The 26,538-nt window shown below is 60.5% G+C and overlaps 1 protein-coding gene across 2 annotated transcripts; it reads right to left on the bottom strand.

The window, feature by feature from the left end:
* Positions 1-921: 921 nt before the first annotated feature.
* Positions 922-20,990, bottom strand: SPATC1 (spermatogenesis and centriole associated 1). Of its 2 annotated transcripts, XM_059165492.1 has the most exons (6): positions 20,844-20,990; positions 19,727-19,901; positions 8,199-8,873; positions 7,554-8,093; positions 7,284-7,423; positions 922-1,251 (listed from the first exon to the last, which is right to left on the bottom strand). In XM_059165492.1, the coding sequence occupies exons 1-6, from the start codon at positions 20,961-20,963 to the stop codon at positions 922-924; spliced, it is 1,980 nt and encodes a 659-aa protein (XP_059021475.1). In that variant the 5' UTR covers positions 20,964-20,990. The 2 variants fall into 2 exon arrangements, with proteins under 2 accessions (XP_059021475.1, XP_059021476.1); XM_059165493.1 differs by lacking the exon at positions 20,844-20,990 and having other exon boundaries at positions 19,727-20,758.
* Between the last annotated feature and the right edge of the window lie 5,548 nt (positions 20,991-26,538).

The raw sequence follows: 26,538 nt of genomic DNA on the forward strand, positions 1-26,538 counted from the left end.
CGCTGCTTCAGCCACCCTCGTCCTCCCTTCACAGCCCAGGCCCTCCCCTTCCTCAGGCCCGTCCTCTCAAGTTCCTCTTCTGGGCCAGAGGCTGCTCTGCAGGCTGCCCCCCCCCCCCCGCCGCCACCCCCTGCCCCGCCCCGCTGCCCTTTCCGCATCTCTCACACACACCCTGGCAAGGACCAGCAGCCTGTCTGCACTGCTTGGTCTCCAGCACTGCCCACAGGCCCTTCCCCATCTGTCCACAGCTGTCCTGTCTTGCAGCCCCCCGCCCCCTTTCCCATTCTGCCCGTGCTCCACGCCGCCCTCTCCTGCTCAGCACCCCCCCCCCCACGAGCCCTGTGGAGCCCGCCTCCTCTCCCTGGGCCTGTGGCTGGCCACATCTCCCTGGGCTGACCTGGGGCTCGGGGTTGGGCTACTTTCTCCTGGTTCCCTCCCCGCCATCTAACACCCTCTTGCCCTCAAGGAAGGTCCAAAGCTCTCCCTGCCGCCTCTCCCACTCCCCTCCTCCAGCCAGTGCAGAGGGCAGGATTCCCACACCCACGTCCTGTCTCCTCCCGCTTCTGCCTTTGACTCTGCACCAGGCTTCAGTACCCCCGCGCAGCACAGTGCTCCTGGCCCAGCGCTTCCTGCTCTTCCCCTCCAAGTCCCCCCCAACCCCCCCCCCGCCCCACTGCCAGGTGAGGGAAGCCTTGGGACCTTTGAACATGCCCCCCCTTAGTCTAACAGCTGCCACGCAAGAGCCCCCGGGCTGGGCATGGAGCCCCAGAGCAGGCAGGATCGAAGGGGTGCCGGGGAGTGAGGTGCTGGCCAGCCACCCCCGAGGAGCGGCAGCCCCCGAGTTCTAGCATCCTTGGGAAGCTTTAATGGCTTTGCACGAGGGTGCGGGGCGTAGTGAACCCGGGTGGGCGCGGGCCCGTGTCACCAGATGAACATGGGCTTGCCGTCGTCGTGCGCCAGCTGGCTGAGGCAGGAGAGCAGCAGCAGCGCGTCGCTGAGCATGCTGGGGTGCACGGTCTCCACCAGCACGTGCTGCAGGAAGTCCATGCTGTAGGAGCCGCCCTCCGAGGCCGCCAGCTCTGGCCTCTCGCGCAGGATGCCGTATGCGTTCACCAGCTGCTCCGTCAGCGCCGGGTGCACCCGCCCGTTGTAGCCCAGGCTCTGGAGCCGGTTCATGATGCTCACGTACCGCTGTGTGAGGGTCTGGCACAGCTCCTCGTCCAGCTTGTGGTCGCTGGGGTTCAAGGAGGCCTGAGGGGACAGCGGCCATCAGGTCCCTCTGCTCCGCACAGGCACAGGGCAGGAGAGGGGCAGATGTGGCTGTGGGTGCGGGGGCTGCTGGGGGAAGGGGGCCTGGAGGTCCCAGGAGAGGCTCTGGAGGGTCTTGAGCTGCAGGGTAGAGTTCCCCAGATTCCCTCCCCGTGGCCTGCTCCCCCCACCAGCAGGGACTCTGGAGCTGAGGCTATGAGCAGCCCACAGAGAGCTCAGCTGGGAGCCTGGAGGTGTAGGAAAGAGGAGGGGTCCCGGCTGGCCCACACCCCTGGGGGCCTTTCCCAGGCACCCCGCTGGCTCCCTGCCCTGAGACCTCCCCAGCCTCTCCAGGTCGCTTCTCTGTCGCCCCGCGCTGCCTCCCCAGCACCCAGCACCCGTACCCCTCCTTCAGTGAGGCCCTGTCCTGCCCTCATGCGGAACTGACCGCCCAGGCCCCGAGCCAAGCACCCTCCTTGTCGGCACCAGGGGGCCTGCTGCCCCTCTGCGACCCCTCCTGGGCACTGGCAGCAAGGAGGGGCCCCTGTGCCCCCCAACCAGGCCGTGACTGCGTCCTGTCCCGCAGCAGCTCACCAGGAAGCGGGAAGTCAGCGCCTCCTCTCCACTCCCGCCATGGCCTCTTGGGCACGTGACGTGCACACTGACTCGGGGCCCCAGCTCAGGAGGACCCACATCCAGCCAATGCTCTGCTGTGGCCATCTTGAAGTTCTTTATAATTTTTGAACAAGGAGCCCTGTTTTCATTTGCACCGAGTCTTGCAAATGATGTAGCTATCACAGGCGTGGCCGTGCCCAGACCCCGGGAATGACCGGTCTGAAGTAGCTGGAGGGGGTCTCTCCCTGCCTGAGCCCCCCGCACTGGCCGCTGCCCCACCTTCCAGCCTTTCCCTGGATACACACCAGGCTGGGTCCTGAGTGCCAGCTGGGTCCTCAGCCCCTCCAGGAAAATCCTCTGCCCTCCCCTCTGGTCATGTGAACAGAGCACTCGGACGGCGGCTGGGCTCAGCTAAAGCAACCCCTGACACCTTGACAGAGGAGCCCCGTGCTTGGACTTTGGGTGCACACTTAGCAGCAGAACCAGCCTGGCTCCTGGACTCGAGGCTCCTCTAGGCTGCTAAGCCTTCTCCTCCCTTTGCCTGTTCCCGTGCCCCGTGTCGGTGACGGCAAGAGCTCGGCCAAACTGAGCGAGCACGTGACTCTTCATGCTGAATGCCCCAGAGCGGGGTGGGGGGGGCGCGCAGCTTTAAGCCTAGGCCCCCTGGGGATGTCAGGACCCATCCTCTACTCACCCTGGGGCTGTGGCTGAGCGCTCCCTGGGTGCTGCACTGGGGGCTTGGAGCTCCAGACTGGAGCTGAAGTCGGCAGGGGGCCCACCGCACCCACCCCGCCAGAGCACGGGACAGAGGGGAGGAGTGCGGGTGCATTCACACAGACAAGGCCAGAGCTGCCGCAAAGAGGTGGCCCCTTGACCGCGGGGGGACAGGGGAGAGGAGTGAGTGAGAAGAGCAGGAAGGCACCCCACGGAAGCCAGGGAGCCGTGGGCATGGGTCCCTGCCACACCTTCCGGGCACTGAGAAGCAGGCAGGGCTGAGCAGAGTGTGGCTGAAGGCTCTGTCCTAATGGGTCAGAGATTTCTGGTCCATTGGCATTGTGGTTCTAAAAGATCATGCTGACCGTATAAGGAGATGGACAGAAGCGCAAGAGAGGGTGAGGGTTCTGTCCATCCATCCCACAGATATTCTCAGCCGTCCCCTGCGTGGGGCACTGTCGCTGGTGATAGGATTCCCGTCCAAGCAAAGCCCTCTGGGTTTATAGTGATGAAAAGACCGAGCAGGAAGAGGCTGACATGGGGAGCCTGGGGAGGGACGCGCTGCAGAGGAGGGGATGGCAGGGCTGGTGCCTGAAGGATGAGGACTAGGGGAGCAAAGGAACCTCCGGGACAAGGAACAGTGTGCACAGCATGGAAGTGCCAGGAGGCGGGGCACGGAGCAAGGGGCCCACGCGGGAGAGCCAGTTTCAGTGGCTGCTTCTCTCACCGTACTGGGGCTGAGCCTCCGTTTCCCTGCTATGACATGAGGGAAACCAGACTGCCTGGCAGCTATTTTGAAGATGAAAGGAAATGTCTCTAGGGGTGATGAGCACAGCATCTGGGCTGCTCTGCCCCACCGCAAGGGGCCCCCAGTTCCGCAGGACACATCAGTGGGCTCTCGCGTTGAGCAGAATTGTGTTTCAAAGGAATAGAGGAGAGAGAGGCTCTCCCAGGATATAGGAGCCAGAGTACGGGGAGTGCGGGGGAGGGGGGACACACAGCCAGGCCAACCCAGCCCGGCGCTCTCACACCCTCACAGCGTGAATCACCCCCCTCAACCTCTAGCATAAATGTCTTTTGTTACTTATCGAAGGCCTCCCAGGCGCCGGTGAGCTCCCCGAGGGCAGAGACTGGTCTGCTTGGCATGAACTTGGTAGGCGCTGAATGCCCCATAGTGGGAGTGACTACATGGAGGGGAAGGGCAGCTGTGGGGCAGAAAGGTGCCGCAGGTTGGCCCGGGGTAGTTAAGTGTAGGTGCAGATGTGTCCATGGGAAACATCCTGAGAGGAGGATCAGCGGGGGACCTGGTGTTGGATCAGCCGTGGAGGAGGGAACAGGTGTGACCAAACACGCACGCACCTCAGAGGGACGGAGCCCCGGGGCGCACCACCCAGTCCTCCATTCCGACACTGGCCACGTGCTCAGGGACAGGGAGGTGGCAGCAAGTGTAACGGAGTCGTGTGGTTCAGGCGTCATCCTCGGAGCAGAGGGCAAGCGCTCAGACACCCGCACTACCGAGACGGCGGAAGGGCCGTCGGATGATGGAGACGGGAGACGCGCACCGACGGACGCCGCGGTTCGGGAGGGCAGCGCCGCAGCCGGCGACTACGCGCACCTACCTGCACAGCCGCCCACCTGGGGCGAGGCCGCGGGAGGCGGGCGGAGCGGGGGGGGGGGGGGGAAGCGACGCCCCGGGGCGCTGCGGGGGGGGGGGCCCGCCTCTCCCCGGCCGCGCGCAAACCTCCGCGCCCTCTCCCTCCGCCAGGGTCCGCCGGGCTTTGGCTCCCGACGCTCCGCTGGTGGCAAACTGGCGTATCTGCCGGACTGGAGGGCGCTTCTCCGCCCCGAGGGTATTTACCAGCGAGAGCTGTGAAGTGGGACCGCGTGAGCGCTCAGCCCGAGAGAGACGCAGGCCACGCGGACGCACAGACGGACCGACGGACTCCTAAGGCTCAGGAGGGACAGTCAGCAAGACCAGACGGGGCAAAGGGGCCGGACTGTCCCTTTCCCTGGAAGGGGGAAGCGCGGGGTGGGTGGGGGACCGCGCTCGCGCAGCCAGGCCTGACGTCATTACCCTCGAGCCAACCGGGTGAGGCTGCGGCTGCGGACCCCGACCCCGGCCGAGTCCGGGAGGCCCCGACCCCCGATCTGCCGGGACTTGGACCGCAGGGTCCGGCGGAGAATTCGCTGCGTTTGCGTCCCGGCGCCCGGGCGTGCCCTCCGAGTCCTGAGCCGCCGCGAACCCCGTCCCGGGACGTAACACCACTGGGGAAGTGCGTTCACCACCGGGATGCCTTCCCCGCACCTCGAGATGCGGGAACCGGGAGGGAAAACTCATGCGATCTTTTCAATGAAAGAGAAAATACATTCTTAGAAAGAAACCAATTTCTTCAAGGCTCGGAGGGCCCGCCCGGAGCTCTCCGTAAATGAGGACGAGGGAGAACTTCCCCACATGACGTGGAAGGTGCTGAGGGCGTCCTCGGGCTTCGCGGTGCCTCTTTCCAAAGCGCTTGTGCTTCTGCCCCCGGGGGGTGGGGCAGTGGTGAAGCGGAGGCCCAGGGGCGAGGTGCGCTTGGGTTTGGGGAGAGGCGGCAGCTGGGACCCGGTACCAACATCTGTGCCCAGTTTCGGGTTCTCACCTAAACACTGACAGCAAAGCCCCTGGTTACATCAGCTCGTGTGGCTTCTGTTCCCTGCAACCAAGACCTGGGACTTGAGAAGGTGAGAAGTCTGGACGCACAGCACACATCACGCAGACACGAAGCGTGTGTTCCTACCTAGTGGGAAGCATGATGAGGTTGTCCCATCGCTGCTTCCTTTAAGTAGTGTACGATATGACTGTGCACGGAAGGGCCAACATGATACACAGGCCGTGAGAACCAGACCAACGGTTTGGCACCTGGAAACAAACCATTGCGCAAAAACCAAAACCATGTGTGCAGGCCAGCGAGTGGGGCCCCAGAGAGCACCAAGGGCCCTGGGCCCTGGGTGGGGGGGTACGCCACGAGGTACCCTCACACGGGTGCGGCTGGGCTCCTGGTCTGCTAGGACTGGGACCCGAAAGGAAGGCTGAGAGCCACGCCCCCAGCAGAAGGCCTTTGCAGCTGGGCAGAAGAGGTGACAGGTCTGGGCATTGGGACAACTTTTAGTTGAGCTTAAAAGATGGCATAGGCCACTGAACCTTAAAGCAGATGGCCAGGGTCAGAGGAAATAGTCCACAAGACCCCGTTCAGTGATGAGGCTCTGTTAGAGCTTGTCGGCGGCCAACTACACAGTGTCCACAAAGCCAGCGAGCCAGGACTGGAGCTCGGGTTTAGTGGGACAGCAGGTTGCCAGGACAGCAGGTTTCGTGGGTCTGGATAGAATCGAGGGATTCTAGCAACAACCAACGCCGGGTCCAACGTGCAGAAACACAAGATGTTCGGAGGAAGGGAAACAGAAATCCGGGCAAAGTGGAACTGGGTGCTGGTAGGAGCCCACAGTGGGCCAGCAAAGCAGGCGGGATGGGTGGCCGTGAGATCAGGCAGATCTCTAGGCTCCTCAGGTGGAACCAGACGCGTTCAGCCTGCTATGGGCTCTTCGGAGGGCGAGCCAGGCGGGGTCTGCCCGGCCCCGAGCCAGGCGGCATCTGCCCAGCGCCCAGAGCCTCTTTGCAGGTGGGCTCCGGTGGGGCCGCTCTCAGGAGCCTGGGTGCCAAGTGTGTGGCCCCCGGCAGCCCCGGTCATTGCCGAGGGAAGGAGATAGTTCTGACCACGTGAAAACGATAAAGCCAACCCCAGGACACGCTGAGTCAAGGAAGAGGGAAGCTCAAACCTGAATACAAACAGGCTCCCTCACAGCCAGCGGGGACCGCGCACCAGCAGCCGGTGGGCCACTGTTCCCACGGGCTACACGCCAGGTCTGTAGTCTAGAGATAAAGACGCCGGAGAGAAGGCGGCCGGGAGCACAGAGGGCTGTTCTCCAAAGAAAGCCGGAATGGCCCTCCTCCCCCATCCTGGCCCGGGGTCCCACCCAGAGCTGGCGCGTTAGCAGGGGAGGGGCGCACTGTCCCTCCTTCTGGGACGCACTTCTGGGCATCCAGCCAAGCACAGCATCCCATGACTACTTCCTGTCCCACTGCCTTGGCGAGCGCCCGCGCGGGGTGGCAAGGCAGACGTGCCCAAGCACCTTGGGAAGCGCTGTGGTTCGGGTCCCTCCACGGAAGGAACGGCCTCAGTGACCAGTGACGGCATGCTAAGAATATACTGGAATGAGCGTGGCCTGAGGCCCCCAGCTGCCCACAGGTTGCGGGACCTGCCTCCCCTCTGCCACCATAGCGACCCTTGAGGCTACCAGTGGGGCGGGGAAAGCGTCAGTTCGGCTAGTGTGGGGAGGGCCCCTGGGCGTGAGGGCTGGCCATCTGGAGGCCATCGCAGGGGCAAAGGAGGAGAGGGCTGTCCCAACCGTGGTCAGGACCGTCCTCTGCCCTATCCTCTGGGGAGGCCACGAGGCCAAGGCCACAGGTTCCTGACACCAGATGCCCTGGACACCCTCAGGCCACTCGGACGGAATGCCAGGCTTCCTCCATTCCAGGGGGGCCTGGGATTCTGATGTCTTGCCCGGGTTAGAGTCTAGGGCCCCCCAGCAGCTCCTCCAAGGCCAGCATGCACCCCATCCCTGACAGGTGAGGGGGCAGGTCCTCTGAGTGGGAGGTGGGAGCCACTCACCTGGATGATCTTCTCTGGAATGTTGGAGACAGTGAAGCCGTAGAGCCGCACACGCTCCGGGAAGATGCTGGACAGGATTCTGCGGTCCAGCTGGAAGGCAATCTCCCCCACCAGCCTCTCCCAGGCTAGCTGCTTTGACTCTGGGACAGCAAGGGGAGAAGGACTGGTCAGTGGCCATGGTCAGCAGCCCAGGCTAGTGCCAGGGAGGTCTATAAGGGCATCAGGCATCAGGGGAGACCACCCCCCTCATGCTGAACTTGTGTCACTGACCTCGGGGGCTGTCCGGGAACTTGCTGGCCTTTCGATGGGCCATCTTCCGTTCCAGCTCTAGGATGCTTTTCCGAGATGTCTCCATGCCACGTGGACCCCGGGCATCGCTGACTGTAGCCGGGGAGGACGAGGTTCGGGGCGGGGAGTGGGGATTTCGTGGAGGGGAGTGGGGTGTGGGCAAGGGCTGGGCGGGAGGGTGGTGTCCCCGGGTGGGAGACTGAGGGGGGCACTGGACAATGTGGGTGGTGCTCGAGGGAGTGTAGTTGGTGGTGGGTTGGGGGGCAGGAGCAGGGGTAGGGGCGAGGACTGCGGCAGTCGGAGAGGGGGTTGGGGTAGTGCGGACAGATGCAGGACCCGCTTGTCCCTGAGGGGCGCTGGGCTGGGGCTGGGCTTCTGAGCTGCTGTAGGAGAAGGTGGTCATGGGGTCAGGTGTGCCCCTGGTCCCGATAGGGGTGGAGGCCTGGATGGGTGAACCCACAAACGTCATGCTGAAGGGCTCCAGGTCCTGGGTCGGCTGGGGATGCTCAGTGGAGATTGGGACTAGTGACGTGGTGGGGCAGAAAGGAGAGAAGGCGGATCAGAGCAGGACCAAGGACTGGCCTGGCCATGGGGAGGGGAGCTGTGGTCCCTCCCCGAGCCAGTTACCTTTCGGGGTGGCGACAGGCCCTGCTCCAGCCGAGGGATGGGGTCCGGAAGGGTACCCCCGGAGCGGATCTGACAGCACCAGATTGCCCATGGGGTTGGCCAGAAGGTTCTGAGAGACACCTAGAGGGGCGGCTGTGGAGGTGAGGAGGGGGCTGCTCAGAGAGACGGCCACTGCGCCTGTCATTGGGGCCATCAGGGCACTGCTCGGAGTCAGGGGGCCAGTTGAGGGCAGGCCCAGGGAGCTGGTCAGCGTGCCCCCCGGGGACACCGCCATGGGGCCGGTCAGGTGGCCGCTCGGAGTCAGGGGGCCAGTTGAGGGCAGGCCCAGGGAGCTGGTCAGCGTGCCCCCCGGGGACACCGCCATGGGGCCGGTCAGGTGGCTGCTCGGAGTCAGGGGGCCAGTTGAGGGCAGGCCCAGGGAGCTGGTCAGCGTGCCCCCCGGGGACACCGCCATGGGGCCGGTCAGGAGGCTGGTGAGCGTGCCGCTCTGTGGCAGAGAGCCCGGGCCAGGCAGCAGGGGGCTGAGGGGGCCGGTCAGGGGGTTGGTGGCTGGGCATGCCGTGGCGCCGGGCTGCGGGCTGTTTAGCATGTCGGCCAGGGGTGCCAGAGTCATGATCCCCACTTCATCCAGGAGAGGCTCGTTTGCTGCTGCCGGGGACGGGGGCAGGAACACACCTGGGGGACACAGAGAAAACACTGAGACCCACCCCAGGCGGGCTCTTCGAGGAAGGGGCCTGGGCCCAGGTGCTGTCTCCCTCTGCGGAGCAGACCAACCCTGAGCCTCTTCTCCCAGGCGGCCCAGATGATGGTCCTTTCCCTTTGGGGGCGGTCTGTGGGGCGCCTCCGCAGATCCCTCATGTGGGTCCGGCCCTTTGTCCACATCTTATGAAGGAGTCTTGCTCCTCCGGGCCCACTTCTCTGAACACCCACCTGCCACCAAGCCAGAGGGCCCTTCCCCAGCTGCCCGCGGTCTCCTGGTGGCTGGTCCCCCGGGCTGCCCTGCTGCCCCGTCCATCCCCCGGCAGGGAGCAGTGGGTCCCGGCCTCCTGTCCACTGCTGCTGTGGGGACAGCCTCACCTCCCGGGTGCTGGGCCCTTGGGGCCCTCACGCTCTAGTCCCTGTGTAGGCAGAGAGCCCAGAGAGGCCGTTTCCTTGGGGTCCTGAGGTCAGTGCCCTTGAATGACCTCTGTTGTGGGGGAGAAGGCCCCTGGGGGCGCAGAAGCTCGGGGGAGGGCGCAGGGAAGGTTTTAACTGAAAACTGTTACCAAGAGCCATTAGCTCAGGGTAGAGAACAGGGAACGGAGCCACGATTAGAAACGCGGTGGTCCCCTCCCCAGCGGGTGGTCGCAGTACAGAGCTCCGTGTTGCCTTGAAGACTTTCTAGATCAGGGGTCGAGAACCTTTCCTATCAAGGGCTGGTGGTAAATATTCCGGGTTTTGCAGGCCCCCTGGTCTCTGTGCTGACACTCGGCCGGGCCAGGGACTGGCAAAGAGGCTGCAGACAATGCGGAGACAAACGTGGATCTGTGGCAACAAAACTCGATTCAGAGATACTGATGTCTGAATTTCGTGGACTTTTGGCATGTCCGGCAATAGCATTCTTTTGATTTTGTTTTAACCATTAAAAATGTAAAATCCGGGGCGTCTGGGTGGCTCAGTGAGTAAGCATCTGCCTTCGGCTCGGGTCAGGATCTCTGGGTCCTAGGATCGAGCCCCACATCAGGCTCTTTGCTCAGTGGGGAGCCTGCTTCCCCCTCTCTCTGCCTGTCTCTCTGCCTGCTTGTGCTGTCTCTCTCTGTCGAATAAATGAGTAAAATCGTAAAAAAAAAAAAAAAAAGTAAACTCCGTTCTTAGCTGCAGAACCTCGTACCCAGAGGTGGCGGCCTCGTCTGGCCTCCCTGTCTTCCTCCTGGACTGCCTCCAGCACAACCCTTCTCTCTGAGACCCTCGCTCAGGGTGGTGGCCCGGGGTCCCGCAGGCGCCTCTCTTCCTTGAGCCTCTTCCAACCCTTGAGCAATCAAATTGATTCCAATTTTCCCCATGACAAATAATTCTACTACACAAATCTTTTTTATTAGGTTTTAAATGTTAATTCCAGCGTCGTTAACACGGACCGCATGATGAGTTTCAGGGCTCGCTGTAGTGATTCGACACTTGTAGGCATCACCTGGAGCTCGTCAGGACAGGTGCATGCCCTAATCCCCACCAACTGTCCCCCGCCCCGGCGACCCCCAGTGTGTTCTCGAGTTCGGATTGTGTTTCCTGGTTTGCCTTTCTCTTTCTTTCTTTCCTTCTTTTTCCATTTGCTTGTTTGTTTCTTAAATTCCACAAATGAGTGAAATCATATGGTATTTGTCTTTCTCTGACTTATTTTGCTCAGCATAATACTCTCTACAGTTCCATCACATTGTTGCAAATGGCAAGATGTCGTTTTTTTATGCCTGAGTAATATTCCACTGTGTGTGTGTGTGTGTGTGTGTGTGTGTGTGTGTGTGTGAGAGAGAGAGAGAGAGAGACATCTTCATCCCTTTACCTGTCCACGGACACGTGGGCTGCTTCCATATCTTTGCCATCGTAGATAATGCTGTTACAAGCCTGGGGGGCATGCATTTCTTCGAATGAGTGTTTTTGTATTCTTTGGATAAATACCCAGTAGTGCGATTGCTGGGTCATGGGGTAGCTCAATTTTCAACTTTCTGAGGACCCTCCATGCTGTTTTCCAGAGCGGCCGCACCAGCTCGCGTTCCCACCAACAGTGTAGGAAAGGCTCCCCTTTCCCTGCATCCTCGCCAACACCTGTTGTTTACTGTGTTGTTGACTTTAGCCCTTCTGACTGGTGTGAGGCGGTATCTCAGTGTGGTTCTGATTTGTATTTCCCTGAAGATGAGTGATGTTGACTACATAAATCTTTATTATTGATTTCCCCCCCCAAAACAGACATTCCAGTGGTCTTTAGCACACATGGCTAAATCTACCCTCCTTAAGACTCCCAGAAGCATCCTTACATTCCTTCGGAAGTCTCCAGGCTTCTTGCTTAAATCTATGCCCGTGAGACACCCTATAGAATGTGTGACAAGATGTCTTGAAACTTAATTTTTTTTTAAGATTTTTTTTTATTTGAGAGAGAGACAGCACAAGATGAGTGGAGGGCATGGGGAGAGGCGGCCACCCAGCGGAGCAGGGAGCTGGACATAGCGCTCCATCCCAGTACCCAGAGACCATGACCCGAGCGGAAGGCAGATGCTTAATCAACTGATCCAACCAGGTTCCCCAAGAAAACTGCAAACATTTTTGAAAGGAATTAAAGATCTAAGTAAATGGGAGAGAATCCCATGGACAATAATACTCCCCAAGTTCACCGGCAGAGTCAGTGCAATCTGTCAGAATCCAGACTGACTTCTTTGTAGGGACTGACAAGTCGATCCCCAAATTCACAACAAATTGCAAGGGACCCAGAATGGCCAAAGGCACATTTTAAAAGCAAGAAGCCATTGTTACAGGTGCCACTTAGTCACCCTGCACTTCTCCCCCTTATACTACCTAAGAAAAAAAAGAGACAGAGAGAGAAGAGAGCAAGGAAGGAAGGAGGGAGGAAGTTCAAGGACTCAGTTTCAGATTTCAGAATTTACTGCAAAGCTACAGCAATCGGGATTATGTGGCCCTGGCATAGTGAGCAACATATAGGTCTATGGAATAATATAGGAGCCCAGAAATAAACCCATGTATCTGTGGTCTGATTTTCAACAAGGGGGCCAAGAGAATTCAATGAAGGAAAGAATAATCTTTTCGAAAAATGGTGAGGGGATTACTGGAATCCATGTGTAAAAGAATGAAGTTGGACACTTGCCTCACAGCATACACAAAAGTTGAATGGATCAAAGGCCTACATGTAAGAACTAAAACTGTAAAATTCTTAGAAGAAAACATTGGGGAAAATTTTCATGACCCTGGATTTGGCCATGTATTCTTAGATGTGGCCCCAAAACTGTGAGCAACAAATGAAATACATTTTACATCAAATGTAAAAGCTTCTGTGTCTCAAAGGACACCATCAAGGAAGTAAAAAGGCAACCCATGGAATGGGAGAAGGCGTTCACGAGTCACACATTAGGTACGAGACATCTAAGCAGAATCCTTCAAGAACTCTTACAACTCAATAATAAAAAAATTAGTTTCCCAACTTAAAAATGGGCAAAGGACATGAACAGGCATTCTCAAAGATGATATACAAATGGCCAATTAACAGAGAAAAGATGCTCAGCCTTATTATGCATCAGGGAAAGGCAAATCAGAACCACTTCACACTCACTGGGATGGCTATAAAAAAAATCAGATAATAAGTATGGGTAAGGATATGGAGAAATTGGAACACTCGCACATTGCTGGTGGGAATGAACAAGAGAGAACGACCTTGAGAAACAACCTGACAGTTCCTCAAACAGTTACACATATAGTCACCATATGACCCAGCAATTCTACTCTTAGATACACACCCATGAGAAATGGAAACATAAATCCACCCAAAAACTCCTATATGGATGTTTATAGCAGTGTTACTCATAATGACCCCAAAGAGGAAACCACCCTAGAGTCCTTCGGCTGCTGAATGAATAAACAAACTGTGGCCTATCCATTAATGAAATATTATTCATCCATGAAACAACAGCAAACAACAACGAATACGAACTGGAAATCCTGACTCACTCTATAGCATGGGCAACCCTGAACTGTGCAGGGTGGAGGAAACCAGACCCAAAAGCCACATATATATGATTTCCTGTGTAAGAATAGGCAAATCTGTAAAGACAGAAAATAGACGAATGGCTGCTGAGAGTTGTGGAGGGTTAGGTGGTAGGAGTATCATAGTTGAAGGGTTTCCTTCTGGGACAATGGAAATGTTCTAAGATCTTGGTGATCTTTGTACAAACCCGTGGGTATATGAACAACTATTGAATCGCACACTTTAAATGGGTGAATTGCATGGTATGTGAATTACATCCCAATAAAGTTATTTTAAAAATGATTCATTGGGGTCACAGGCATTTAGATTTGCAAGAAAAACATTCATGGTTCAGAGGCCGATTAAATGCATCCACAGATCACGGAGGAGCGGATGTCCCGCTGCTCAGGGCGACGACTGTTGTGGCTATAGCCACAGACACGGGCTTCATAGGGTTTGCAACCCATCGGGGTCACCAATGAGAATCCCAGGAGCCACCTGGCAGAAATATCTGATGAGTTTGGGGAGCACCAGTAACACTGAAGCCATGATGTGAGCCAGGGGTCCGCAACTGGCTGCTGTTTGAGAGATTTCCATTTCAAACACCATCTGATTTCACTCATGGGTGAAATTAAGAAACAAAACAAATGAGCAAAGGCAAAAAGAAAGAGAAAGGCAAACCGACAAGCAGACTGTTAAGGGTAGAGACCCCCCTGGTGGTGACACAGGGCAGGTGGGTGGGGAATGGGTTCAGGAGGGGATGGGGGTTAAGGGGTGCACCTGTTGTGAGGAGCACAGGGGTTGTGTGGAAGTGTGGAATCCGTGCGCTGTGCACCTGAGCCTAACAGGACACCGTATGCCAAGTACTGGCCTCTAAATAAAAACTAGACATTTGGGGTGCCTGGGTGGCTCAGTGGGTTAAAGGCTCTACCTTCAGCTCTGGTCATGATCCCAGAGTCCTGGGAGCGAGCCCCGCATCGGGCTCTCTGCTCAGCCCCCCCCCCCGCTCCCTGCGTCTGCCTCTCTGCCTACTTGTGATCTCTGTCTGTCAAATAAATAAATAGAATCTTAAAAAAAAAAAAAAAAAAAAAAACCACTAGATGTTTCCGGCCCACATCTTTGTACTCTAACGCAAAATGTACCTGTGATGTTTACTCTTCTTAAAATTTCTATTTAATTGGTTGATTTTTAAAAATCCATAGAGAGCGCACCACGCACCCATGCAGGGAGGGGCAGAGGGAAAGACTCTCCAGGGCACTCGTCCCTGAGCAGAGCGCCACGCAGATCCCACCACCAGAGACCACGCCTTAGCCGAAACCAAGAGTCTGAGGGTGACTGACTGAGCCACTCAGAGGCTCCTGATGGATTTTTTTTTTTTTTTAAGATTTTATTTATTTGAGAGAGCGGGAGAGCAGGAGCGGGAGAAGCAGGCTTCCTGGAGCAGAGAGCTCGATGCGGCTCCGTCCCAGGACTGGGGGATCATGACCTGAGCCGGAGGCAGACGTCCAACCAACTGAGCCACCCAGGTCCTGAGGGATTTTTTTTTTTTTAAGATTTTGTTTTTAATCTCTACATCCAACAGGCAGCTAAGCTCACAACCTCCAGACCAGTCACGTGCTCCACCCCTGGGCCACCCACCAGCCCCCTGCACCCCTTCGCAAATTGTATTTAATAGATTTAGATTTGTGGGGCGAACCCTCCCAGGTTTGGGTGCGCTGTTAGAACCCTAAGGAGAGGTTTAGATTCACCGCCTTTCATCTGTTTCACACGTAAGACTCATGTAGGGTCCAGGAAGTGTGTTACCTGGGACGATCCAAGTTAGACGACGTCTGACGCCCCCCACCCGCTCCTCCCAGCGGAAGCCCGAGCTCCGCGCCACCGCCCCACTGGGGTCGCGGGTTCGGGGCGGGCGGACTGGGTGGCGGCGGGGGAGGGGCGGAAGGTCGCGGCACACCTGCCTCCCGCCCACTGTCAACCCTCGGGCCTCCGACCCCGCCCACCGCCCCTGTCCTCCCCCTCGGGCCCCGCCCCCGGCCTGCCGACCCCGCCTCCGACCCCGCCCTCTGCCTCCGGCCCCGCCCGCTCCACGGGCCCCGCCCCGCCCCGCCCACCGCCCCCGGCCCTCCAGCCTCGGACCCCGCCCCCAGCGTGCCGGAGTCCGCGGCGGGGGCGGGGCTGGCGTGGGGCGGGGCTGGCGAGGGGGCGGGGCCGGAGCCGGGGCTGAGACTTTCGACGCGGGAGAACGGAGAGGGCGGCTGGGCCCGCAGACGGGCGGCCGGCGAGCGCAGGGGCCCTAGACGGTGCTCGGACGGTTCCAAGGGGGCTGAGGCGGCGGGAAGGGGGAAAGAGCGAGGGGGCTGATGACAGGCCCTGATGACAGGCTGGCGGGTCCCGAGGGGCGACAGGTCCTGGGAGGACGGTCTGGGATGCTGAGCGTCCGCTCCTGGGGACCCTGGTCCTGAGGGAGTGTGAGCAGGGTTTCGGGGGGCTGGCTGGGCTCTTAGGGAGGACGGAGGGGTCCTGGGGTGAGGGGTGGCGAGCGGTGGGAGAAGGCCCTGAGTGGGAAGGCAGCCCCTGGTTTGGCGGGGCCCTTCTGGACACTCGAACTAGGCCGCTCCCTGCCTCCCGAAGCTTCCAGCAGCCTGCATCCCCGAGAGAGGACGGCAGGGGCAGCAGGCCGTGGGGGCGGGGGCGGCCATAGGTGGAGGGGGAGTGGGGGGAGGGTCCAGGTAGGAAGAGCAAGAGAGCCCTTCCCCGGCCCCCAGCCCCGCCCCACAGCCTTTCCCGGCCCTATGGCCTGTCTGGGCCTTAAAACGTCTGTGTGGATCCGCCTCCCCCGACCAGTGGGGCAGGAGCCGCCCCTGTTCTAGTCACCTGAGCACTGGCGGGGTCTCATTCCGTCTGTCCTCGCACTGCCCCGACTTCCCATCCAGGCCGGCTCACCCCAGGGGGGAGGGTGGGAGCAGGAGGCCATCCTCATCGCGTCCTGGCTCTTCGCTGGGGCCAAGGCCTGAACCGCTCAGCCCCTGTCTGTTGCCTGCGATCCCGAGCCCACAGCTGCAGTGTCGTGGCCCCCTGCTCCGATGACCCACGCTGCCCTGCTCAGAACGGCATGCCAAGCTGTGCACACCGGCATGCCGGAATGCTGCTTCTCTCCCCATCAGCAGCTCGGTTTCCCCCGCCCCTGTCCCCAGCAAGTGCTCCTGGGGCAGGTTGGGGCCGCTGCCTTTAGGATCCACAGATGCCCCCAGCCCCGGAGCTCCCTACGCAGCCAGACAGAGGGACCAGGCTCCCCCTCAGTTCTTCCGTCGTGCTCGCTCTATTTCAGACCTTCCTCATCTTGGCTTGCAGACAATGCCATTTTTACAAGGAAAATCGAAGCCATGGTTCTGGAGCTTCCTCGGCCTCCTGCCCTCGTCCCGTGCAGGGCAGGGGGTGAGCTGTCCTCCCCTCTGGGAAGTGCCCCATTCTCTCCGGCACCTTCCTGTGCTGTCCTGGCTTCTTCCCGCCTCCGGGTAACAGACTCCCGCCTCTGCGTCTCTGCCTTGTCTCTCTCTCTCTCTCTCAGCGTGGCTGCGAAACTTGTCCAGCCACCGCCCGCCCGCGGCCAGGCCCCTCTGCTCCCATTCCCTCCGGCCGCCTCGCTCTTGCCCGCACCGTGTGGGCCTCTTGTGTCTGTACTGGGGTTCAAGTCTAAGCAGGCTCATCCCCACCGGCTCCTCAGAGGCCCCCCATGTCTTCAGCACGTGTCTTGCCTGACCTCCCCCCACCTGTTACTCTGCTGATGCTCCGTCCCCTTGAAGCTGTGCCTCCGAGACGTTGCCTGTTGAGGTTTCCGCTCCATGCATCTCTCCTGGGCCGGCTCTGCTGCCCCTTCCAGCTGGCCTCACCCCTGCTGGGGCTTCGGCGATCAGTTCTCTTGAACCGTCTCCCTCTGGCCCTGCCATCTCCCAGAGAGTCAGATTTGTGGTTGCTCCTGAAGGTGTCCCACGCGTTCCCAGCCGGGCGGTCTCATGCTGCTCAGGGGTACCTACCAGCCCAGGCTGTGTTTGCTTCTGCGGACCTTCTGCGGGGGGTGGGGGAGGGCAGAGCTAGGAACCCCTGGGTTTTGGAGGACACAGAGCACAGGGGATCCCAGGAAGAGGAACTGGGGGTTGCGTTCACAAGCGCAGATCAAGAACCCCATTCCATGGGGCGCCTGGGTGGCTCAGTGGGTTAAAGCCTCTGCCTTTGGCTCAGGTTGTGGTCTCAGGGTCCTGGGATCAAGCTCTGCATCGGGCTCTCTGCTCAGCAGGGAGCCTGCTTCCTCCTCTCTCTCGGCCTGCCTCTCTGCCTACTTGTGATCTCTGTCAAATAAATAAATTTTAAAAATATTAAAAAAAAAAAAAAAAGAACCCCATTCCAGGAGGAAGGCAAGTCACAAGGAGTGAGCAGGGGAGCAGGCAGAATGAAATTCCCGTGAGGCCACGGGGGGGGAGCTCCCTGGCCAGGCAAGCGGATGGACACCTGCAGTCGCAGGGGGTCCCAGCCCCCGTGACGTGACCACCTCTGCTGGAACCCCCTCTTCATCCTTCATGTCCAAGCTCTTTGTTTTCTTGAATGACTCAAGTTGATTTCTTGCCGCTCCTTGTCCCCCCCGCCTCACACCCGGATGACGGCAAGAGCTCCCCGGCTCCCTGCCTCACCCTCCGGCAAGAGCTCTTCGGGTCCCTTTCCCACCGCGGCCGAAGCACAGACGCAGCCACTCTGCCAGGAGCTGCCAGGCACTGCTGCGTCCAGGAGCCTGGTCCCCGCTGTCCTTACTCATCTGACCTCTGCTGACCCTGCTACGCGATCACCTTCAGGGCCATGCCAGGCCCGCGCGCACGAGCGCGACCACACAGACCCTCATACGGGGCACACATTCACACTCACACGCGGGCACGCACGTTCACGCCCACTCGTGGTACAGACACACACTCTCATGGGCACACACACTCACTTGTAGGTAGACGCACTCACGGGCACACACGTACACTCACGGGCACACACGCACACTCACGCAGCCTGGGCTTTAACCACGCTCTGGTTTCACATTTGCGCAGGCCCCTGGCCCTGCCCTTTGCGTGAGCTGCCACTAGTCCTGGAGGGCCCTCCTGTCGCGTGGGGCTCGCCCTCCTAACCCCCTAAGCCAGGACCTTCAGGAGGTGGTCCAAGGGTTCTTTTAAGAATCAAGCTCTAGGGGTGCCTGGGGGGCTCAGTGGGTTAAGGCCTCTGCTTTCTGCTGGGGCTGTGATCCCGGGGTCCTGGGATCGAGCTCCGCGTCGGGCTCTCTGCTCAGCGGGGAGCCTGCTTCCTCCTCTCTCTCTCTCTCTCTGCCTGCCTCTCTGCCTGCTTGTGATCTCTCTCTGTCAAATAAATAAATAAAATCTTAAAAAAAAAAAAGAATCAAACTCTAGGCTTACTTTTTTCTTAAACTTTGGGGTTTCTTATATTTTGCTCCTCCCCTGGTCTTTACTTTGCCTGCGGTGCTATCTTTGCAGGGAAGCCGAAGGGAAGGGGTCCGAGGTGGCAGGCTTCGAGGGGAAGGGGAAGGGGCTCCGAGCCAGAAGCTGGACTGTTGGGGCAGGAGCGCACACCCGATGGGGTCTAGCGTCCCATTGGAGAGGCCAGGTCTTGGTCAGAAACACTGTGGTTGGGACTGAGCTGAGTGCAGGGTGGCCGGGGCTCCCCGTGAAGGGAGCTGCACTTCTGGTGTGGCGGGCGAGAGTGGCGGGCGGGCAGCGGGGGGGAGGGCAGGCCTGGGCCAGCCTGGGAGCGCTGGGCCCTGAGGGGATGCGGGGTCGGACGCTGGCGCAGAAGGAGGGGGATTGTCAGTCCCGAAGTCCGTGCAGAGGTGTAGAGGATGCGGCACTTGGAAAGCCGCCCGTGACCTTGCTAGAACCACTACCACTGAGTGTCGGGGTCCACCGCTGGACTCCAGAGGCCTCGTGGGCAGAGAAAAGCCGAGGCCTCCTCTCAGGGAACAAGGGTGGTTCCAGGCCTGCCGGGGGCCACAGGGGCCAGGGACAGGAACAGAGGGCACAGGGGGCTTGCTGCAGGGAGGGGAGCGTGTGGTGTCACAGCTGCAGGGCTCTGTCACCGGCTCAGCACCCTGTGTCCCCTTCGCTGATGCGCTGTCAGCCGCCGACCCCTACGGCCGCACCCTGGGCGGTGGCCACCGCCAGAGTGTCCCTCTGTTATCTTCAGCCCCGGCTTCCGCACTTCCCGCAGCCCCTGTTCCTATCACAGCCCCAGCCGCTCCGCGTTCCCCGGGAGCCGTCCTGGCTCGGTCCCCACGCACACCCCGTGGCTCCTCAGCCTCTTCCCCGTCACCCCCGCCCCCCGCCGGGAGAGGTTCTGCGGTCCCAGGGCTCGGTCACATACTCATGGCTCCCAGACCTCAGCTCCTGTCCTGGACTCTGACCCTGGCCCCCGGACTTGGGCTGGCATTTGCCTCCGGGCCACCCCCGGGCACAGAGGAATGGGGGTGCTGCGGGGGAGGGTGGAGGGCGAGGGAGGCCCACCGGGGTGGCGTAGTGGACCCGCTAGGGTAGCACATTTGGATTCCAGAGCTGGGACACTCACAGTCTTTGGGGCTGCTTGGAAGTCCGGCGGAGGGGCGAGGAGTGGCGGGGCTCTGACCACGGACCACTGGGGTGGGTGGCACTTCCATCCCGTGGCCCTGCGTGCGTGCCCTCCCTCCCCTTCTAGGGCCCAGCCCCATGCCACTGTCTGTGCCCTCTCTCTGGGGCTTCCTAAGACCCCGCCCGCTCCCTTGCCGTCTTACAGTTTCCCCGGCGTTGAGGGGGGCTGGTCGCCACCTCGCCGAGCCCCGAGCTGAACCCGCTGATGGCCAGGCCGCCGCCTGCTTGGGTCTTGATGGCCGTCTTGAGCTCGTGGTTCTCCCGAATGAGCTGCACCAGCTTCTTGAGCTCCTGGTTCTCCCTCACCAGCCTCTCGATCTGGTGCCGAAGCCCCTCATAATTGGTGAGTAGAGACATGCCCCGTGGCGGCGGGACAGGTGGCGCCCGAGGGAGGGCGCCGCGCCTGGAGGCTGCCCAGGGCCCCGGGCCGTGCCCGGGTTGGAGGAGGCCGCCGGACTTTGCAAGTTACAAGGCGGGCCCAGTGGGCTCTGGGTATTGTGAGGTCAGAGGCTGTGCCTCTCCTAGCCCCTGCTCTCCATGCCTCCGGGCTGTGCCCTGGCCCTCCCTAGCTGGAATGCACGGACCCTTTCTCTGTCGGGCCTCCTTCGCCCCACCGGCGCCTGCTCTGTCCAGCTTCCTGCAGCCCAGCAAGCTCACCTCTGTCTCCAGCCTCCCCTGCGGCCATGCCATCCCCACGGCACTCCCCCTGCCCACTGTGCCCGGAGCTGCCAGGGCTGCTGTGAGCCTGGGGGTTGGGCACCGCCCCAGCAGCCAGCAGCAGGCTCAAGTGCATGGCAGGATAGGTGATCAGTGCAGAAATCTAGAAAGAAAGCTCATGGCCCACCTTCCTGGCGAAGGGGCCCTTTCCTGGGAGGTCGGGCATGCCTGGGTTAAGCCTGTCAGCCTTCTCCTGGGGACATTCTACCTTGGATACCTGGACAGTGGCCAGACTTTCTTCCAACCCTCGGGCTCAAAGCCTTTAACTGCTGGTCCAGGGGCTCCCTTGTCCCAGCATCTGGCTCCCTATAGCTTAGATTTACCAGTTCTGGTGACTCAGGCTCCCCTAGTCCAAGTCCCCCGTGGCAGCCCTCTGCACCCCCACCCCTGTTCTCTGACTTCCTGAATTTTCCAGACTGTGGGCCTTAGAGCACCCACGACGTGCCCCTCGTCAGACTGTCAGGTTCCGAGAACTCGGACCTGTGTGTCTGCGCCGCGCCCCTCGTGAAGAGCGGTCTACGTGCAGATCTCGGCAGGCCTCACCTTGGCAGTCCAGTGAGGCAGAGTCCCAGGCATCACCCCTGGCTCAGAGAGGACAGTGAGACCCAGGTCGAGGTCAAGGGTGCGCTCCTGACAGGTGCGGTGCGGACGGGTTTGCAGCATTCCGCTGGGACCTCACAATGGGGCCGCCCCCACCCTCCGCCGAGGCCCTAGACCCTAATCCTGGCAGAGTCACCTGGGCCCTGGGGGCCGGCCCGCAGCCCTTCACCCCTCTCTGCTGTTCACAGGCCCTCCTCCCGCGTGGGAAAACACGCCTCCCATGGCCTTCTGGTCACCTGGAACACCCAGCATGGCCGCCCTGTTGGGCTCCCTGGGGTTCGTGCATCCGGGCCGGTTGAACTGAGCAGTGTGGGTGGGTGCGCACGTGCTCGGTCACACACTGGCTCAGACACTGCTGTGGAAGTATTTTGTAGAGGGATTAACACCTACAGTTGTGGATTGTAAGTTGAGGTCGTCACCTTCAGTCACGGGGGGACCTTGTCTCAGCAGGTGAAGGTTTTCAGAGCAGAAAGCCAGGGTTTTCCAGGGAAGGAGGTGGTGGCCTCGGGGCTGTCCTGGAGACCAGCCTGAGTGTCCAGGCTGCTGGCCTGGGATATGGGCAACGTTAAGATTCCGTTCCTTAAAATAAATGTCTACACGCGCAAGACATCTGACTGACGTGCCCCATGGGTACCAGCACGTCTGTCCTCTGCACCCCGGCTCTCGAGCCGTGGCCGCGTGGCCACACTGCCTTAGAGTCACGATGTGTCGCACTGGGGGTGAAATAAAACATTTAAAAACTAGAAGAGGCACCTACGGTGTCCAGGCACCGTCTGTGCCCTGTGGCCCTGGCCCAGTGTGGGGAGCAGCTGGACATGGGGTTACTGTGCAGGGTGGGGGGAGCCTAGCGGCGGCTTCCAGCAGGTTGACCCTGAGCAGCACCCCAAGTGGATGCCTGTGGAGGAGCTGGTGGGGGGGTGTCTGGGTGGGGAGGGCTCTCGGGCCTGCAGGGCAGGCCTCCCCGAAAGGACCTGCTGGTGGAACCCGAGAGGAAGGGGCGGTAGGGACAGGCCCCGAGCGTGGCCCCAAGGTCCTCTCCATCCTGAGGTCCATTGCGCAGTCCAGGAAGGCGGCATGGGGATGGCCTGGTGGGGAAGAGCTGCCGGGCAGGAAGGGGTCACTGTGGTCACCCAAGCAGCCGTGGGCGGTGCCGTGGAGGCCGGGAAAGCTGAGCAAAGTTTAGTGGCCAGACGGAGAGATCTGGGGTGTGGGCAAAAGCAGGGACAGCCTCTAGGCTTCTGGTAAGAGCAGGGCTGCTGGTGGCACCAGCTTGGTGGGGAGGAAGCGGAGCTCGGGGCGAAGGTCTTGTGACAGGCTTGGGGGTGTGAGGCTGAGGTGAGGCCGGCCCCAGCCTTCCCGGACTGCGGCCCCACCCCCTGGTCCTGGGCTTCCAGCTCTGCCCTAAGCCTCTCCCCCTGGTACTGCTGGGCTGAGCGAGAGAATCCTGGGTAGTCAGCAGCGCCCCGGTGTCAGTGGGATCCGTGTCTGTGGGAGCATTTGGAGCATAAGGCAGGTTTGGTTTGTTTATGTGCAAATATGTCCCAGAGAAATGTGAGAACAGCAAAAATCACATGCGCTGAACGGACCGCAAAACGCTCTGTCCTCCGACTCCTTCCGAGTCCCTGGGCCCCAGCCATGCCGGGCCTCGCCCTGCCCCATGTCACAACTTCCCCAACTCCAGCCGCAAGCCCACGCCCTCCTCCCGCAGCGCTGGTCTTCCAGTAGACACCACTCCCCGGTGTCTGCAACCTGCCCCCCACCCTGCTTATTCGGCTCCCACCGTCGGTGGCTGATGAAGGGCTGGCGGCCCGCCCTTCACCCTGAGTTTCTCACCAGTCTTTGGGTTTTCTTGGCTGGTCAGCCCCCCTCCTCAGGCTGCATGGCTTTGGCAGTCCCTTAACAGTCACAAGCCGTGGATTCCTCCCTGAGCCACAGTCCTCCCTCTACCTCCCCGTCTGCCCCTCTGCCCAGCCACCCGTGACCTGGGCCTGTCCCAGCCCTGTGCAGATGTGCACGAAACCCTAGGCACACACACGGGGTGCCTGATCCAGCAGAGTGGTGGGGGCACCTGCAGGAGAATGAAATCCTGAGGGGAGGGGCCTGCACCGGAGGAGGCAGAGGAGGGAGCAGGCCCGGGGGTGGGCTGCGAGGGGCTCCGAAGTCTGGTGGAAGGTTGGAGGGGCACAGAGGCCGGGACCTTCCAACGGGTGCGTCCATGGGCAGACGGACAAGGGCAGACAGTGGACGGATACTTGGAGACGCTGCTAGAAAGGGCACCCCCAGGAGGAGGCGGTCAGATGTTGGCAGGAGCTGCGGTCCCCTCCAGGTTCCCCGGTCCCCTCTCAGCTGCTTCTCAGGCCAAGCCCTATACTGAGCAGCTCGAGTGTCAAGGGGGGACATATGCCCTCAGCTCACTGTCGTCGAGGGATGGTGTGGTGGCGGGTGAACACATGGGAGCAAGGCCTGGGCCAGAGGGGACTTGGCCGCAGTCCGCCGCTCAGACTAGTGCCGGCTGGGCCGCTCTCGGAGGGCGTGAATCTGGGAGCGACGTCCATCCATCGATGTTTGTCTGGTTCAAGACTGGAGACGGGGCGGCTGGTGACTGAGAGGCCGGGGCTCCCTGGGAGGCGATGCAGGTCTCAACCAAGACAGTGGCGCTGTGAGTCGGAAGTGGAAAACCACCGTCTTCTTTCACACGAGGTAAAAAACCTTCTGGAAGATCGGCGGCCGTGAGCAAGTCACCGGTGGGAGGCTGCTTTGTCTCCTCTGGGGTCGCAGACCCTCGAGGGGTCTCCCGGCTCCCGCAGGTACCCCTCAGTGGGCTCAGGCAGTGCCGCCTGCTCTGTTCCTCGCAAGGCCGCACAGCGAGTGCCGCATGTGCTGAGCGCCAGTCTCGTGCCTTATGTCATCTGGGCACTGAGGTGGCCATGGTCGTACCCCACGAGCTACGGAAAATTATAGTGGAGTCGGACAGACGGACCAACGCACAGGAGCCACCACGCGGTGGGCAAGGCCTATGAGGGAGGGGGCCTGGCCTGGCTGCTGGGGGTCAGGGGAGCGTTCCAGGGGCAAGACTTCTCACCACCCCATCCCAGTTAGAGGAATGTCAGGTGGGCCTCTGAGGGGACCGTGCCAGGACCCGGAGTGGAGGGAGTGAGGCGCGGCGAGCGCGCGCAGTGGGGGCGGGTAGGAGGCCGGTGGGGGCGGCAGCAGAGGCCTTGGGGACCCCTCGCAACGTGGACCTCATCCCGAGTGGTGATTGCAGGGGGCTGTGGCGGGGCCGTGGCTGTCACCAGGGGGCCACACTGGCAAGGCTGTGCTGGCTCTTCCTGTCTCGCAAGGACTTGGGGTCAGGGCGGAGACTGCGCGGTCCCGCCATCCTGCGTAGACGGGGCAGAGTCGCTGCCGAGAAACACCAAACCTTCAGGGTGCTGCCAGCGGTCTTTCTGTTTCCAGATGCGTTTTTACCTCCCTGAGACCTTTTCAGTTGAGCTGCCCGCGAGGGGGAGCAGGGTCGGAGGAGCCTTGCATTCCGTGCGAGCACCGTCTCGTGGGCAGACGCCGGGGCTGTTCAGAGGCTCGGCTGCCCAGATGGCCGCCCTGGGAGCCGTCAGCGCGCCTGCGGGAGGACTTGCCCAAGGGTCGAGCTCGGGAAGCCTCGGAGCACAGCTCCAGGTCGTAGAAGCTTCGCAAGAGAGCTCGATGGACCGACGGACCCGCTTCCCAGCCGCAGCGCCGCCGCCGCCGGGTATCTCCCCGACACCTGCTGTCCTCACACGTGTTGGTTTCTTCCAATTGAGCGGATGTTCCCTGGGGTCTCCGCGTGGGCCGGATGCCAGTCAGTCCGTCAGCAAGCACCTGTGCCAGGCCCTGCCTGGCCTCGCTCTTCTGGAGGACTGAGGGGCGGCGCGTGGCCGTTTCTGCTTCCTCTTCGGTGGCGCGCCCGTCGCGGTGTCCGTCGAGGGGGTCTTGGCCCGCGGAACACCCAGGCTCAGCCGTGAGGTAACCGGGAGCTTGTCGCCTGCTCACGGGGCTGGAGACGGAGCCCGCGGTCGCTTTTCTGAAGGAGCCTCGGAGCCAGCCAGTGGATGTGCCCAGACCCACAGGGCAGCTCACACGCGAGCCGCTGAGGTCCACACTGGGCGGGGTGACAGGTGCCTGGTCCCTAAAACTCCCGCCTCCCGGGAGTCACGTGTCCTGGGACGGCTCCACACACGCGGCTTCCGGGACTTCCACTTGCAGGGAGCTCAGCTCCGGCCTTCAGAGCCGCGCGCAGTTCCTCCCGGCCCAGGCGGCCACGGCTGCCGCGGGCCACGCTGCCTGGTCAGGCCCTGGCGCTCTGCCTCCGCGCGGCTGCCCGACAAACGCAGCCGGACAGGCCGCCGCCGGTCGGACTCCAAGCTGAAGAAGGAAGGGCTTTGTTCATCTTTTGCCCACATTCCTATTTTATTATCATTTTTTTACAGTCATTTATTTTTTATTTTTTAGAGATTTTATTTTGGGCACCTGGGGGGCTCAGTTGGTTGGGCGACTGCCTTCAGCTCAGGTCATGATCCTGGAGTCCCGGGATGGAGTCCCGCAGCGGCTCCCTGCGTGGCAGGGAGGCTGCTTCTCCTTCCGACCCTCAAATAGAGAAATAAAATCATAAAAAAAAATTTAAAAGTAAAAAATATTTTATTTTATTCTTAAAAGATTTTATTCATTTATTTAAGAGAGAGAATGAGAGAGAGAGAGCCTGAGAAGAGGAAGGGTCGGAGGCAGAGGGAGAAACAGACTCCCCACCGAGCAGGGAACCTGACACGGGGCTCGATTCCGGACCCTGAGCCAAAGCAGACGCTTATCTGACTGAGCCACAAGGGCATCCCCCAAAAGATGTTATTTATTTATTTGACAGGCAGAGATCACAAGTAGGCAGGCAGAGGCAGGCAGAGAGAGGAGGAAGCAGGCTCCCCACCGAGCAGAGAGCCTGATGCGGGGCTCAATCCCAGGACCCTGAGATTATGACCCGAGCCGAAGGCAGAAGTGTAACCCCATGAGCCACCCAAGGGCCCCAAGATTTTATTTTTAAGTAATTTCCACACCCAGCATCCAATGTGGGACTCGAACTCACAACCCCGAGATCAAGAGTTACGCGCTCTACCGACTGAGCCAGCCAGGCACCCCCTTCACAGTCATATTTTAAAAGTCACTTTTAGGGGCAGCTGCATGGCTTAGTCAGTGAAGTTTGGCTCAGGTCATGGTCCCAGGGTCCTGGGATCCAGCCCCGCAGCGGGTTCCCTGCTCAGCGGGAGGTCTGTTTCCCCTCTCCCTCTGCCGCTCCGTGCCTGCGTTCCTCTCTCGCCACATCTCTCTGTCTAATAAATAAATAGAATCTTTTAAAGAAAAGTCACCTTTATTGAGGTATAATTTTCATGCAATAAAATGTACCCAATTTAAGTGAACAATTTGAGTTTTTCTTTTTAAAGATTATTTATTTTCGAGAGAGCCAGCCAGGAGGGGCAGAGGCAGAGGGAGAAGGGACATCAAGCAGACTAGGGGCTGCGCAGGGAGCCTGACGTGGGGCGGGATCTCACCATCCTGCGCTTCGTGAGCTGTCACGGTCCTGCACACGCGTGACCGCTGCTGCAGCAACGTCCGC

The sequence above is a fragment of the Mustela lutreola genome, chromosome 3 (genome assembly GCF_030435805.1).
Source record: "Mustela lutreola isolate mMusLut2 chromosome 3, mMusLut2.pri, whole genome shotgun sequence".
In the NCBI taxonomy this organism is placed as follows: Eukaryota; Metazoa; Chordata; class Mammalia; order Carnivora; family Mustelidae; genus Mustela; species Mustela lutreola.